This window comes from Rhinopithecus roxellana, chromosome 12 (genome assembly GCF_007565055.1).
Source record: "Rhinopithecus roxellana isolate Shanxi Qingling chromosome 12, ASM756505v1, whole genome shotgun sequence".
NCBI classification, from domain to species: domain Eukaryota; kingdom Metazoa; phylum Chordata; class Mammalia; order Primates; family Cercopithecidae; genus Rhinopithecus; species Rhinopithecus roxellana.
In genome coordinates this window covers 24,631,224-24,646,188 of record NC_044560.1, presented here as the reverse complement: position 1 = coordinate 24,646,188, position 14,965 = coordinate 24,631,224, and the positions used below count along the sequence as shown (strand labels likewise).

General features: G+C 57.1%; 1 protein-coding gene across 1 annotated transcript in view; it reads left to right on the top strand.

The window, feature by feature from the left end:
• Positions 1–14,965, top strand: part of MMEL1 (membrane metalloendopeptidase like 1) — a 40,202-nt gene that overhangs the window by 15,192 nt on the left and 10,045 nt on the right. The window contains exons 3-11 of the mRNA XM_010366107.2: positions 2,258–2,335; positions 3,124–3,183; positions 5,556–5,717; positions 5,968–6,048; positions 8,514–8,609; positions 9,229–9,347; positions 9,967–10,032; positions 11,386–11,520; positions 11,693–11,782. Of these exons, the coding sequence (XP_010364409.2) occupies positions 2,258–2,335; positions 3,124–3,183; positions 5,556–5,717; positions 5,968–6,048; positions 8,514–8,609; positions 9,229–9,347; positions 9,967–10,032; positions 11,386–11,520; positions 11,693–11,782 (887 nt within the window). The remainder of the gene's footprint in view (positions 1–2,257; positions 2,336–3,123; positions 3,184–5,555; positions 5,718–5,967; positions 6,049–8,513; positions 8,610–9,228; positions 9,348–9,966; positions 10,033–11,385; positions 11,521–11,692; positions 11,783–14,965) is intronic.

The following is a 14,965-nucleotide window of genomic DNA, read 5'->3' as shown; positions in this document are numbered from 1 at the left end:
CATGCTCCAAGCTCATCTTGTATGTTTCCTACCCCAGTTGTATAATCAACCATTTTTCTAAGGAGCCTTAGACTAGGATAATGTGGTATCTGAAAAACAAACAGAAACCAAGAGCTGGGTCCTACTCCTCAATTGGTGTTCCTTCTAGTCTAGCTCACCTGGCAGAGCAAAGGAATATGTATGTATACTTGAACCCATCTACATACTCGTATCTATAAATATTTATATGTGCAACCATCTGCATCTGTATTAAGCTAAAAATGAGTTCACACTGATGTCTCCAACTCTACTCCACCACCACATAAACCATTCTAACTTCCTTCCTTTCCTTGTCTGTAACTTCTCACTGCAACAGCAATAAGCCCAGTCACCTGCTATTCACTTTTTCCATTCCAATATACATGCGTAGTGGTTTCAGAATTAAGTTGGGATCCCATGAAGGACAACTTTATCAACTAGAGTACAGCACTTACGTACAGCTTCCTTTGCTTTTAGTCTCATAGACTCTACTCATTTCTAAAGTTACTTAGGTCAACACTTTCTTCCCCTATCCATTTCAGTGAGATTGTTTTACACATTTGTCTTGAGTCTGATTCTGCATTTCATCCTGGGATTCCCCTGACAGTCTAAATGATTTTTTAAATTTGCATACAATAAGGTTTACTCTTTGTGCTATAAAGTTCTACAGGTTTTGACAAATGCATTCACTATTTACCATCGCAGTATTGTACAGAATAGTCACCATTCACAACCACAGTATTGTACAGAATAGTTTCACTGCCAAATGCATTCACCATTTGTCACTTTTTGCCCCCAAGAGTCCCTTGTTCTTCACCTGTTCAACCTTTTCAACATCCATTTTCCCAAACTCCTGGCAATCACTATTTAACATTTAACATCTCTCCTCTCTAAAGTTTTGTTTTTCCAGAATGTCACGTAATTGGAATCAGACAGTAGCCTTTTTGTTAGTTTGTTTGTTTTTGTTTTTGTCTTTTTTCTTTTGAGACGGAGTCTCGCTCTGTCGCCCAGGCTGGAGCGCAGTGGCCAGATCTCAGCTCACTGCAAGCTCCGCCTCCCGGGTTTACGCCATTCTCCTGCCTCAGCCTCCAGAGTAGCTGGGACTACAGGCACCCGCCACACTCACTGCCTTCCGCTCACACTCACTGCCTCCTTTCCGTTGCTGGCCTGGGGGGTTCTTTTGCTCTGAAGCTCAGCCTTGCCCGTCAGCACTTTGCCTTGATGTGTGCAGTACGCAGCACTTTCTCCCTGTTTCCACCGGGCAAGGGCTCCTTGAGGGCTGGGCCCTGTTGGGCTCACATCTGAACTCCAGTGCCCAGCATCTGACCTGGCTCAGTCATCATCCAGTGTTGGGTTAATGGCTTTTTGAATGGCCAGACCCCCAAGGAGCTGATATTTTTGTGGCTTCTAACACCCTCTCTGCAGTCTCTGCCCAGGGCTAGGCCAGGTTCCAGGCGTAACAACAGCCCTGACCTGAATGAGCCCTGTTCCTTCCTTCTACTCAGTCCTCTGTGTGCCTGCCTCACTGCTGGGGAAATTCGGCCCCAAGCCAGCTCTGAGGGTAGCCAGGCCTGGCTTTTCATCTCTCTGGACCTGGGGTCCCCTCTTCTCTCCACCCCACCCTCCTCTCCCACATCTCTCTCCAGGCAGTTGACAGCCATCCCAGGAGCCCCTTGACCAGGCAGGCCCCTCAGAGCAGTCAGTGGAGGGATGGAGGGAGGGTGACTTGGCACCTTCAGTGGACAGTGAGGGTGGAGGGGTGGGGGACAAGGGTCATTAGTCAGTGGGAAGTCACCCTCTCTGAAAGGGCCCTGTCCCTCTAAATGAGCCTGCCCTGTGGGACTCCAGGAGCGTGCCGCCTTGTGTGGGCCTGGCCAGGGTCAGGAAGATCCTGAGGTAGAGGAGGCTGTCAGGAAGAGAAAGGGCCCATCTCAGGACCCCTCTAGGCCCTGGTACACCAGGGATCTTGGGATGCGTGGAGGGAGAATTAAAGGGCGGGGCTGGCAAGGCAGGACAAACTGCCCCCCATTCAAGCCCAGCAGGAGACAGAGTGAAGCAGGCCCCTGCAGTGAACTCTGTGGATCTCCTGTCTCGCTGCCCTGGGGACCAGCCCTCACTACAGAGGTAGGGCTGCAGCACCCAGCACTGTGGGAAAATGCCGTGCTGCCCCAGGGAGGCCCCCAGCACCCCAGGAAGGTGCAGGCAGGAGGCTGCAGCTGAGCGCTGTGTTTCTCCCCAGGGAAGCAGCTGTCACCCCTTGCTAGCCGGCTGGGCTTCTTACAGGAGGAGAGGACCTTTGTAAAACGAAAACCCCGAGGTAGCCTTTGCCTTCCCTTCCAAAACAACCCCAGGCAGGTGGGTGCAGGCCTCCCAAGGTGGGGGGACTCCGTGGAGGGGCAGAGGCTGGGTTCTGCCCAACCCTCACATGCCGAAGGAGGGCCATGGGGAGAGGACAGCGGCAAGGACCTCAGCCAGGTGCACCCACTGAACACAGGAGGCTTGCTGGGCACTGTGGATGCTCCGCCCCAGCTCCTGCATGATCTCGGCACATTCAGTTTCACCGACTGGCACAGAGGTGGGGCAGGCTGGGGCAGGGCATGCAGAGAGGGGCAGCAAGGCAGGCTGCCTGGAGGAGCTGGCCCTGGCAGCAGGTGAGAGTGGGCTGGGCAGAAGGCAGGAGGGCAGAATGGCTGGCTTCAGCCCTTGGGGCCTGGAGAGGCTGTGGGGGGTCCATGGAGGCAGAGGGTGTAAAGGGGCTCCCAGGTCCCTCCAGGGGTCAAGCACAAACGAAGCTCACTATCACTGAAGGCCTCAAGCCTGGGCCACCTGGGGAGGACTTGGGCAGCCAGGCTGGACCACCCATGGGGGTGGAAGATGGGGTGGAGGGCCACGCCCCAACCACCCCCCCAAGCCTATGCCCTGGTTACCCTAGCCTTGCCCTACTGGCTTCAGCCCATGCTCCACCCACCCTCACCTTGCCCCGCCCACCCCAGTCTATGCCCAGCCCCATGCCACACCCACTAGACCTTGCCCCGCCCACACCCACTCCAGTCCTGCCCCACCCTCTCTGTGGCTCCCCGTGCTCAGGCTGCTCCTTGCCCACAGGGATCCCAGAGACCCAAGAGGTGAGCGAGATCTGCACCACCCCTGGCTGCGTGATGGCAGGTAAGCCTGGCCCCCTTGCCGTCCACAGCCTGCCCAAGGGCTGGGGGCTTCCGGCTAACACTGACACAGGCCCCCACCCAAGGCCCAGGGGAGCAACTCCAAAACAGGGCCCTTAGAGCTGGCTGGGCCGGACTCGCTGTGGAGTGGGGGGAGCTGGTGTTCTGCTGGCATCTGGCACCCGCTGGGCCCCCCAGTCCCCAGCCTCCAGCAGCCAGGCCCTGTAGCAACAGCCATCCCGCCCCCAAGAACCCCAGCGGCTTTTGTCCACATTTATAGAAAGAAAGGTTCAATGAATAGCCCCTTTCTTACTTCAAATTTTCAACCAGAAATTTGTCTTAAAATTGGGAGTCAGGCACCACTATTTGCAGATGATGAAAACTGTTAACATGCTGCAAAAGCACCAATAGTGGAGAAGCTCTGGACTGTGACTCTTCTGCCCGTGCTGGGGGCTGGGGGGCCTGTGGTCACGCCTTCTGTGAGGTCCCCAGTCCCAGAGGTGGAGTGGCCAAAACCAACTCAGACAGAATTTGAGGGGGCCAGGCACCGTGGTTCTCACCTGTAATCCCAGCACTTAGGGAGGTGGGTGGATCACAAGGTCAGGAGATCGAGACCATCCTGGGTGACATGGTGAAACATTGTCTCTACTGAAAATACAAAAAAATTAGCCGGGCGTAGTGGCAGGCACCTGTAGTCCCAGCTACTCGGGAGGCTGAGGCAGAAGAATGGCGGGAACCCAGGAGGTGGAGCTTGCAGTGAGCTGAGATCGCGCCACTGCACTCCAGCCTGGGCGACAGAGTGAGACTCTGTCCCAAAAAAAAAAAAAAAGGCCAGGCGCAGTGGCTCAAGCCTGTAATCCCAGCACTTTGGGAGGCCGAGACGGGCAGATCACAAGGTCAAGAGATCGAGACCATCCTGGCTAACACGGTGAAACCCCGTCTCTACTAAAAAATACAAAAAACTAGCCAGGCGAGGTGGCGGGCGCCTGTAGTCCCAGCTACTCGGGAGGCTGAGGCAGGAGAATGGCGTAAACCCGGGAGGCGGAGCTTGCAGTGAGCTGAGGTCCGGCCACTGCACTCCAGGCTGGGCGAGAGAGCGAGACTCCGTCTCAAAAAAAAAAAAAGAATTTGAGGGACGGTCTTGGGTCAGGGGTGCAGCCCAGCTACCCTAGTTGAAAGCTTTCAGTGGGAAGCCTGAGGATCCCCTGTCCACTGCACATTCGGAGTTGCTGCGGCAAAGCCAACCCCTCTGGGAGAATACAAACCCCCATGGTGGTGAGAAACGCCCCTCCCTCTGGGGATGAGTAAGAGGGCAGGGGGCAGAGTCGGGACAGAAAGGCCCTGGTTGACAGCCAGGAGCTGGGCCCACCTCACAGGGCAGGTCCACCAGCTGAGCACCTCCTGTGAGCCGGCACCGTCTCAGCCATCGCCTCAGCCTGCAAGTCAGACTGCTGGTGTTCCCAGATTCACAGACAAGGAAATGAGTCTCCGAGGGTTTGGGGCTCAAGGTCGTGTGGTTAATAAGTGAAAACCCGGCCGGGTGCGGTGGCTCAAGCCTGTAATCCCAGCACTTTGGGAGGCCGAGACGGGCGGATCACAAGGTCAGGAGATCGAGACCATCCTGGCTAACACGGTGAAACCCCGTCTCTACTAAAAATATAAAAAACTAGCTGGGCGAGGTGGCAGGCGCCTGTAGTCCCAGCTACTCGGGAGACTGAGGCAGGAGAATGGCGTAAACCCGGGAGGCGGGGCTTGCAGTGAGCTGAGATCCGGCCACTGCACTCCAGCCGGGGCGACAGAGCAAGACTCTGTCTCAAAAAAAATAAAATAAAAAAATAAGTGAAAACCCAGCCAACTCATGCCTGAATTCCCAGCAACTCTGGAGGCCGAGGTGGGCCACCTGAGCCCAGGAGTTCCAGACTCAGTGCTGGAACAACACAGTGTTCCAGCTGGGCAACACAGAGAGACCCTGTCTCTACAAATAAATGTTTTTTGAAAAGCATTCGGGCAAGGTGGCACACATCTGTGATCCCAGCTACTCGGGAGGCTGAGGTGGGAGGATCGTTTAAGCCCAGAAGTTCAAGGCTGCAGTGAGCTGTAATCACGCCACCGCACTCCAGCCTGGGCCACAGAGTGAGACTCTGTCTCCAAAAATAAATAAGTGAAAACCCTAGCACTGAATCCAGGTTGGGGGATTCCCTCTCTGCAGCTCAGAGAGGGTGGTTAACTCTCCCAGGGCACACAGCTGCAACTGGATGGACAGCAGCCCCTTCCCAAGGGACCAAGCTGTCTCTTGGAACCGGGAGGCAGGCTTCTGGACTGTCCACAACTCTCTCTGTCTCCCCTCTCCCTGCTTCACACCATGGGGACGAGCAGCCGCCAGGATCCTCCAGAACATGGACCCGACCACGGAACCATGTGACGACTTCTACCAGTTTGCATGCGGAGGCTGGCTGCGGCGTCACGTGATCCCCGAGACCAACTCAAGATACAGCATCTTTGACGTCCTCCGCGATGAGCTGGAGGTCATCCTCAAAGGTGGCAGAGCATGGCCAGGGGCGCAGCGGGGTGACACCGAACAGGACGGCACTGGGCCAGAAGTTGGTCCTGGCTGTGTCTCGCCCCTGTTTCTGCTTCCTTCTTGGTCCGGTGGGCACAGAGGAGAGGGAATAAAGACCCAGCAGCTGGAGGGCCGCCTCTCGCCGAGCACTGCCAGGGGTGTGGGGACCTATGACCTGGCCCCCACAGCCTCATCAGGCCTCTGTCCAACCTTTTCCTGTGCCCACAGCGGTGCTGGAGAATTCGACTGCCAAGGACCGGCCAGCTGTGGAGAAGGCCAGAACGCTGTACCGCTCCTGCATGAACCAGAGTGAGTGGGGGCCGCCAGGAAGGGGTCGAGGCGGGGGATGGGGGCGGGCTGCCCCTGCCAGGGCCTAGCACAGCCCCAGGACTCCATGGTTGCCCCTAGGGTAGGAGTGGGTGCCTTCAGGACTCATGCCAGAGGGTCTATGTGTTGTGTCCTGCTCCCAGTCACGGGGTCCAGGCTCATAGTAATGCCAGCTGCCCTGCGGCCTCACTCACACCCCAACCCCAGCACAGACCACACGTTCCAGGCTGCAGGAAGACTCTGTGTGTGTGTATTATATATATATGAATATGTGTATATACATGCATGCATATTATACATTTATGTGCATATATGTGTGTTGTGTGTATATGTATGCATGCACATTGTATGTGTTTATGTGTGTGTATGTGTATATATGTATATGTGCACATGCATGTATCTGTGTATGTGTGTATATGTTATTTGTGCATGTGTACATGTGGGTACATGTGTTGTGCATGTATGTATGTATATTGTTATGTATATATGTAAATGTATGCATGCAGTGTGTACATATGTGTGTGCATTATGTGTGCACGTGTTATGTGCACATCACATGTGTATTATGTATAGTGTATAAGTGTATTATGTGCATATGCATGTATGTGTATATATATATTCTATGGGTGTGTTGTGTGTGCATATGTGTATGTTGTGTGTGCATGTATGTGTGTGTGTATTGTATACATATGTGCTGTGTGTACTCATGTATGTGTATATGTGTGTATGTATATGTATATATGTGTGTGTATATGTGTATGTGTGTACGTGTTGTGTGTGCATTGTATATGTGTGTCATATGTGTGTGTGCATGTGGATGTATGTGGATGTCTGTATATGTGTATATGTGTGTATATATGTGCATATGTGTATGTGTGTATATGTGTTATGTGTGTTTTGTATGTATGTGTCATATGTGCATGTGTGTGCATGTAGATGTATGTGGATGTGAATGTGTATATGTGTATGTGTGTATATGTGTTGTGTGTGTATGTGTTTTGTGTGTATTGTATACATGTGTCAGTGTGTGTGGATGTGGATGTATGTGGATGCATGTGGATGCATGTGGATGTATGTGGATGTATGTGTGTGATGTGGGGCAGATTATCCATGTTTCAGTTCCCATTAAAGGAATTCATGTGCTTGGAGCACCCCTGGCCCAGCACCGTTTAACTCCTCCACTTGGGGGTCTGCAGGCCCAGCGTGTGGTTGTGGCTGCGTAGAGACAGCTCCTCCACTGAGCACCATGGTTCAGGGCTGGCTGTTTTCCCCAGGGGTTCTCGTGGAGCCTCCGCCTGACAGTGGAACTCGCTGGGACCCTGGCTTTAGGGGGCGTCTCCATGAGACCCCTGCTTGGGTGCGCTGGGCTTGTCTCCTCCCCATGGCAACTGAAGGCCGGGCCCCCAGTCTGGGCAATACCCACAGCTGGAGATGACTTCCTGTGTCCTCACCTTATTTAATTTTTGGCCTAAGAGGCTGAATACACAAAGGGCAGGGGCCAGACCGCGTGGAAAACCGAAACGCGACTCCGGACCTGCAGCCCAGCCCGGAACCCATCCCTTCATCCTCAGTGGGCAGCCCAGGAGGTCAGACGGCACCCCCATGGCATCCGGCCCCAAACAGCCAGGGCCTGCCTCGTCCCGGGCAGCCTCCCCTGGAATGTCTGTCCCTGCTTCCAGTGCAGGACCCTAGCTAAGCTCGGAGAAGTCCAGCCTCTAGTGAGCCCACCACAGCGTCCCCAGGCCAGCAGCCCCCACTCGGCCCACCTGGGCCTCCCCTCTTCCACTAGGAAGCCCTGCTGCTCCTTGCAGGCCTTTGACCTGACAGTGCACCTGCCATGCTGTGCCAGCCCCGAAGCCTTCGCTTTGCCCTCTGGGTGGTCTTCACTGATTCCCACAGTGACTCTCTCCGTGTCCCCACCTTTACCTAATCTTCCAATGCGGGGCTCCTGAGCTGCTTGTCAGGACCCCACCATGCTGAGCCGAGACACAGGACACACACAGACCCCAGGGCTCCCCTGCCTCCCCCACACCCCCTCCCAGCCCACTCGGGGCCCGCCTGAGTCCTGGCCGAGGCTTGGCCTGCGCCCAGGGCCTCCTCTCCTCTGCCAGGCTCCTCGCTTGCTGGCCGGCTCCCAGGTTCCAGGGGCTCCCTCTCACCATCCTCTTTGTCCCTCGGGGCTCGTGCGCTTTTCTCAGCCCCCAGGTCTCCTTTCACGCCCGTGTCCAGCCTCAGCCTCTGCCTCCAGCGCTGCAGAGCTGCCAAGATGCTGCTCTGTGAGGGGAGGGTGCAGATGTAAAGGCCCAGCAGCTGGGAGGCCGCCTCTCGCCGGGCACTGCAGGGGGCGTGGGGACCTGTGACACCGGCCAACAGTGCCCCCAAAGCTCTGTGTCGTGGCACGTGAGCCACAGGGAGGCTGGGAGAGTGACCACTGCCTCCCTCCTCAGATGTGATAGAGAAGCGAGGCTCTCAGCCCCTGCTGGACATCTTGGAGGTGGTGGGAGGCTGGCCGGTGGCCATGGACAGGTGGAACGAGACTGTAGGTAAGGCCGGGCCTGGTGGCAGCCTCACAGACAAATGGCCTCACAAACGGAAGAAGACCAGAGCCAGGACTCCTTCAGCCTGAGACTTTCCAGGAGGGGACCCCACCCCCACCCCCAGCTGCCTGCTCTCAGGAGCCCCAAGAGGCCCAACCCAGCCAGGGCAACCTCGGGGTCCTGGGAGGTGGTTTAGGCTCCATGCTGGGGAGTTGGTGCCTCATAGCCAGTCCCATTCAGCCCTGCAGAGGGATGCCCCTCCTCGGCCCCTAGGAGCACTTGACGCTCAGGCCCCAGCCAGGCCTCAGCCAGGCCCCGGCCCCAGGGTTTCCCACTCTAAGCATGCGCTCCATTCCCCCGGGGGCAGGAGTGGCACCCCATGTGGCTGGCAGCCCTGACGACCCCATGCTGCGCCCAACCCCCTCCCGTCCCCTGGGGGCCCGCCTGTGGCTCCTAGGCTGTTAGGGAAAGTGTCTCCCGTGTTCCCCAGTCCCTAAGGCACACAGGTGAGCTCCCCACCCTATGGCCCCCTAGTTCCTAGCTCCGGAGGCCAGATTCACTGACAAGGGGCTGGGCTGGGACCCCAGGGCCTGCCAGTCTCCAGCACGGGGCGCTGCCTCCCCAGGACTCAAGTGGGAGCTGGAGCGGCAGCTGGCACTGATGAACTCACAGTTCAACAGGCGCGTCCTCATCGACCTCTTCATCTGGAACGACGACCAGAACTCCAGCCGGCACATCATCTACGTACGAGCTGCGCCGGTGGGCAGGGGTAGGCAGGGTCCCCGAGCCTGGCTGGGGGCTCTCGCAGCACAGCAGGAGGACAGGCCAGGTGGTCAGGGAGCTCCAGGGTCTCCTGGGGCCTGGGCTCCTGGCTCCTGTCCATGTCCGTGGGCCCGGGTAAGAGCTACTGCTGCTGGAGTTTCTGTCGGGCCTCCTGGCGGAGCTGGTGGCCACAGCAGAACCCGGCTCTGGTCAGAGGGGCAGGGCTCCTGAATAGCACGGCTGGAGCCAGGGCAGGAGGCCTGACCTCAGGGAGCCACTGCTGGCCACGGGCTGGAGGCCAAAGAGAAACACACGAAACAAATACACACCCCGCTCTGGGGGAGCCGCGGGTGCTGCGAGGCCCAGGGCAGCCTGAACCACTGCCCCCACCCCCACCACCCTCTCCAGTCCAGCCCAGCACCCCACCATCACTCAGGGCAGGGCCTGGGCTCCCGGGTCCAGCACGAGCTCTGCCACCAGCTCCTGGGCAGAGCATGTGTCCACGGGGCACAGTCCTGGGGGGAGGAGGCTGCTGCCTGCCTCAGCCAGGCTGTGGGGACTCCGGGCCCCTTGCCCAGGGTCACACCTTCTGTGTTTCCAGATAGACCAGCCCACCTTGGGCATGCCCTCCCGAGAGTACTACTTCAACGGTGGCAGCAACCGGAAGGTGGGTGGGTCCTCACCACAATGCCAGACGACCCCACGACACCCCCTCGCCCCCTACCCCGTGGCCTGGCCCTCCCGTAGCCCACCTGGCTTTCCCTCCCCAAAGCTGGTGTTAGTGAGCACCTGTGGAGGTTGAGCCTGGCACTGAGGGTGGGGGGTGCAGACGCAACCCATTGCTTGCCACCATCCTGGGGGGATGTTGCCTCAACACCCGGGCCAGGCCCAGGGACAAACTCAGCTCAGCAGCAACCCCGTGGGGCAGAACTGTCATCCCTGTCCCATCAGTACAGAACCAGGCTCTGCGGCACGGGATTGCTGGGAGGGCCCCTGGAGATCTGAGCGCAGGCAGCCAGGCCCCGAGCCTGCTCCACCTCAAGGGGCTGTCAACAGAGGGGAGTGATGAGGACCCCCACTGTGGACAAGAGGACCTTGAGGCTGGCAGGCCCAGGGCTAGCCTGGGGTGTAGGGAAGGGTGGGGAAGGACAGGGAGCAGGTGAGGAGGGCACAGGCATCCAGACACCAGGGCAGAGATGAACAGGCATGAGGCAGGAATGCCCCAGAGGGCCAGACACAGTCCAGGGGGCCTCCTGGTGAAGGTGGGCTATGAGCTAGACTTTGAAGGATGACCAAACCCAGAGGAAGGGCCGTGTGGCCAAAGGTGGGCAGTGGTGCTGAGAGAACCAGGCCAGAGCAGGAGGGACTGGAGCATCTCAAAAGCACCATGTATGGCCATGTGTTCAGACCAGGCAGCTGTGGGCTGAGCCTGGCCAGGGCATTGGCCTGCACTGGGGAAGCCCTGCCCAGCGTGGAGAAGGCAGCTCCCAAAGGAGCAAGCGTCCTCAGGATCCAACTTCCGACCCTCAGGCTGGGGAGCACCTGGGTAGGGAGGCCCAAATTAGCCCTGGCACCCACCACCCCAGCACCCACAGCCCTGGCACCCACAGCCCCAGCAGGCCCAAATTAGCCCTGGCACCCACCACCCTGGCACGCATAGCCCCAGTACCCACAGCCCCGGCAGGGCCAAATTAGCCCTGGCACCCCCAACACCAGCACCCACCACCCCAGCACCCACAGCCCTGGCACCCACCCTGTGCCAACTCTTATAGGCAGCCACACAGTTTAAGCCCTGAGCAGCCCCGCAGAGTAGGTCCCCCGTCCAGAGGCTCGGGCACAGGTCATGCGTCTGAGACGCTCCCACTCGGCACTCTGTGTGCCCGAGAGCCTGCTGGTCAAGGTGCGTGGACGCGCATCAGGGGCTGCCCCATGTCCTACGCCCACCCCACCCCCACAGAGAGCTCTCTGGGGGCCATGGTGGCCAAGGTCATCCAGCCCCACCCGGCGTCCTTTGGCCCAGGTGCGGGAAGCCTACCTGCAGTTCATGGTGTCAGTGGCCACGATGCTGCGGGAGGACGCAAACCTGCCCAGGGACAGCCACCTGGTGCAGGACGACATGGCACAGGTACTGGAGCTGGAGACGCAGCTGGCCAAGGTAAGGAGGCCAGGGTGGGCAGGAGCGGGCAGGGAGTGGGCCGGGAGCCCCAGATGGCGTGGCTAGCCAAGCTGTGGGGGTCCGGGGTGGGCCAGTAGCAGGCAGGGAGTAAGCTGGGAGCTTGAGGGGGCTTCCTGGCCACCCACCTGTGTGACCGCTCTCCCTGGCGCAGGCCACGGTGCCCCAGGAGGAGAGGCACGACGTCATCGCCCTGTACCACCGGATGGGCCTGGAGGAGCTGCAAAGCCAGTTTGACCTGAAGGTGAGGCCACACCACACAGGAAGCCGGCGCTGGCCAGGCGGAGACTCGTGGGGGACATGGAAGTGACCCTCTGAGAGGGCACCCTGCCTCGCATTTAAGCTCAAAAACATTCCCCATCCCCGAGCAGGGAGACCCTATATCTGATCACCCAAACCTGCTGCCGAGCAGCACCAGCCCGATTTCTAATGTCACTGGGACAGCAGTGCCAACTGTGCCGTCCTGGAACAGAGTCACCCATCGGTGCGGTGCTGTGATGGCCCCAGTCTTCTGAGCAGGAACCAGAGGCCTCAGGGGGCTGCTGATGTGTGGGGTGTGCAGGGTCCCACCCAGGGCTCTCAGACCCCAGGTCTGGCTCAGAACCTTAGCAGGGTGCTGCCTCCCAGTCCTGCCTGCCCTGAGGGTAGCAGCTCCCCCTGGCCACACCCTCAGGTGCTCCCCTCCCCAGTGCCCAGGCCAGGAACTGCCCTGTGCTTTGAGGTGGGGGCTGAAGAGGAGCAGCCCAGCCTGGGAAGGGACAAGTTCCCCATTCCTTCCGCCAACTCTCACCCTGCTGGAGCAGCCGGCCTTCTCAAGGGCCTCCTCCCCAGGGAGGCGCAGGTGTACAGCTTTGGCAAAGGGCGCCCAAGTCAGAGAGGGAGGCAAAGGGCAGAAGGGGGTCCAAAGCCCCTGCCCCCTCAACCAGAGGATGTCCCTGAGTGTCTGGAGCCACAGCTCTTGCCAAGGGCAAGATAGAGAGACTCTGGGGAGAGCCTCGCCCCAAGGCACCTAGTGCCCTGGAAGGCTGGTGGTCTCTAGATCGGTGCTGGTCTCCAGGGCTGGCCTGCAGGGACATACCTTCCCCAACACCCCACCGCCCCTCATGCCCGGAACACACGCAGTGAGGCCAGGCTCTATTCTGGCCCTGGGCTTTATCCCCTTCCCAAACAAAGGCCTGTCTCGATCGAGGTTCCAGTGCGGGAGAGGGACAGGAAAGCAGAGTGACCTCTAAAACATATCAGAAAGCCAGAAATGGGGCATGGAAGCGGCCCACTGAGAGGGCACCTTGCCTCCCATTTATCCCCGAGCAGGAAGACCCTGTATTTGATCACCCAAACTTGGTGAGGATGAGCTCAGCCAGGACAGCAGACAGGAGGTAAAGCCTTGCCGAGAACCAAGGGCCATGGCTGTCTGGGGCCAGCGTGTCTCACACAGCAATTCCCAAGGGTCTGGGGCAGGGACTCCTGGCTCAGCCTAGAGAGAGGTGGAGTAGGAAGTAAAGCAGGGCGCACTGTGTCTGACCTTGGGGGCTACTTTAAAGTCTCAGACTCTGCCCAGGAAGGGTGGGGGTATGACAGGACATGACCTAGTTCACAAGTAAGAGTGAGTGAAGGGGACGGGGCAGGTGGCAGAGAAGCCAACCAGAGGCTGCCACACAGCCCGGGTAAGAGATGGCAGCTCTGTCAAGTGGGCTGCCCATAGTGGATTGATTTTGGAGGTGGAGTCAACAGGGTTTGCAAACGGACTAAATATGGAAGTGAGAGAACTCAGACGGCCTGAGGTTGCTGTGGAGACATCACAACGGGAGGTTCAGGGGAGCGTCCAGGAGCCCAGGGTTTGGGGACATTTAGTTTACAATGCGTTTATGATGTTCAGAATCGCCCCAAAGTGAGCATGTCCACACAACCACCTCTCAGATCCTCAGATCAAGACTTACGTGACCACCGACATCTCAGAAGCCCCCACATGCCCCGCCTAGCCCCTGTGCACGCCTCCTTCCCTGGAGAAGATGATCCTGACTTCTCCCTGGAGGGAGGCCAGTCCCTGACATGGCCTCTCGATTGCTGAGTGGCCTCTGACTCTAGGAAAAGACCCTGACTTCTCCCTGGAGGGAGGCCGGTCCCTGACGTGGCCTCTCGATTGCTGAGTGGCCTCTGACTCTAAGAACATGTGACAACTCGGGTCCCACTGTGCTGTCTCTGGGCCTTTTCTGAGTGACGCTGTCGTGCCCATGCCTGTGTGTGCCTGTGGCAGGCAAGTGGGTGGAAGTGGAATTGCTAGGTTGAAGCACATGCATCTGTTCAACAGTAACAGGCACTGTCTTTCCCCAGAGTCATCCAGGGATGTGCGCTCCCCAACAGCGGCTGCTGCCACGCACTCGCCCGTGGTGGGTGGTGTCCATCCTCACCTTAGCCATTTGTGCACCTGTGTAGTGGGGTTTCATCTGGGTTCAACGTGACTTTCCCCAAGGGCAGATAAGGTTAAACGCCATCTCCTGTCAACTGGCCAATGCCATTCCCTTTTGTGGAACGTCTGTTCGAGTCTTGCCCGTTTGTTCTATCGGGCAATCTTTCTCTTATTGCTTCTTGGAGTTACCTGTTTTAGATGTGACTCCTTGGTCAGCTTATGTGTACAAATGTTCTCCCCACTGGGCAGCTTTGCTTTTTTACTCTCATAAGGGTTTCTTTGTTTTGAAGGAGGCTATTAAATGGTCCAATTTATTGACTTAGCAAACATGTGCAGGTCTCTTCTTCATGGTTAGTATTCTTTGTGTTCTGCTAAAGAACTCTTTGCCTACCCTCAAGGTTGCTTAGGTCTACAATCTACTTTGAGTTGACTTTTTTAACGAGCAGTGAGATGTAGGAATTGTTTCTTTCTTATGGATTTCCAGTCAATCAGTGCCGTTTATTAAAAAGAGCCCTTGTGAGTCCCTGGTCTTGGTGCTTTCTGTGTTATAAATCAGGTGTCCCTATGTGTCTTTGTGTGGGCCCATATGTGTATTTCTGGACTCTCTTCTGCCCCACTGGTCTCTTTATCTACCCAAGTGATAACCCCTACCCCCTCACTCCTTCAGCTTTATAATGTCTTGTTAGTCAGTAGAGTACGTATGTCAACTTTGTTCTTCAGGAGTGTCTTGATAATTCTCAGTCCTTTGCATTTTCATATAAAACTTAAAATCAGCCTGCCATTTGCACACACACACACACACACACACACACAAAGAGAAAACCCTGCTAGAAATTTGATAGGGATCGCTCTGAATCTCTGTATCAATTTGGGGAAGACTTTGCAATGCCAAGTCTTCCAATCCATGAACATGGTATATGCTTCCGTTTTTCTTAATAACTTTCAAAACTTTCAATGTCAAGTTCTTATACATATTTTGTTAGATATATTCCAGGTGTTTGGTTTTCTACTATAAATAGA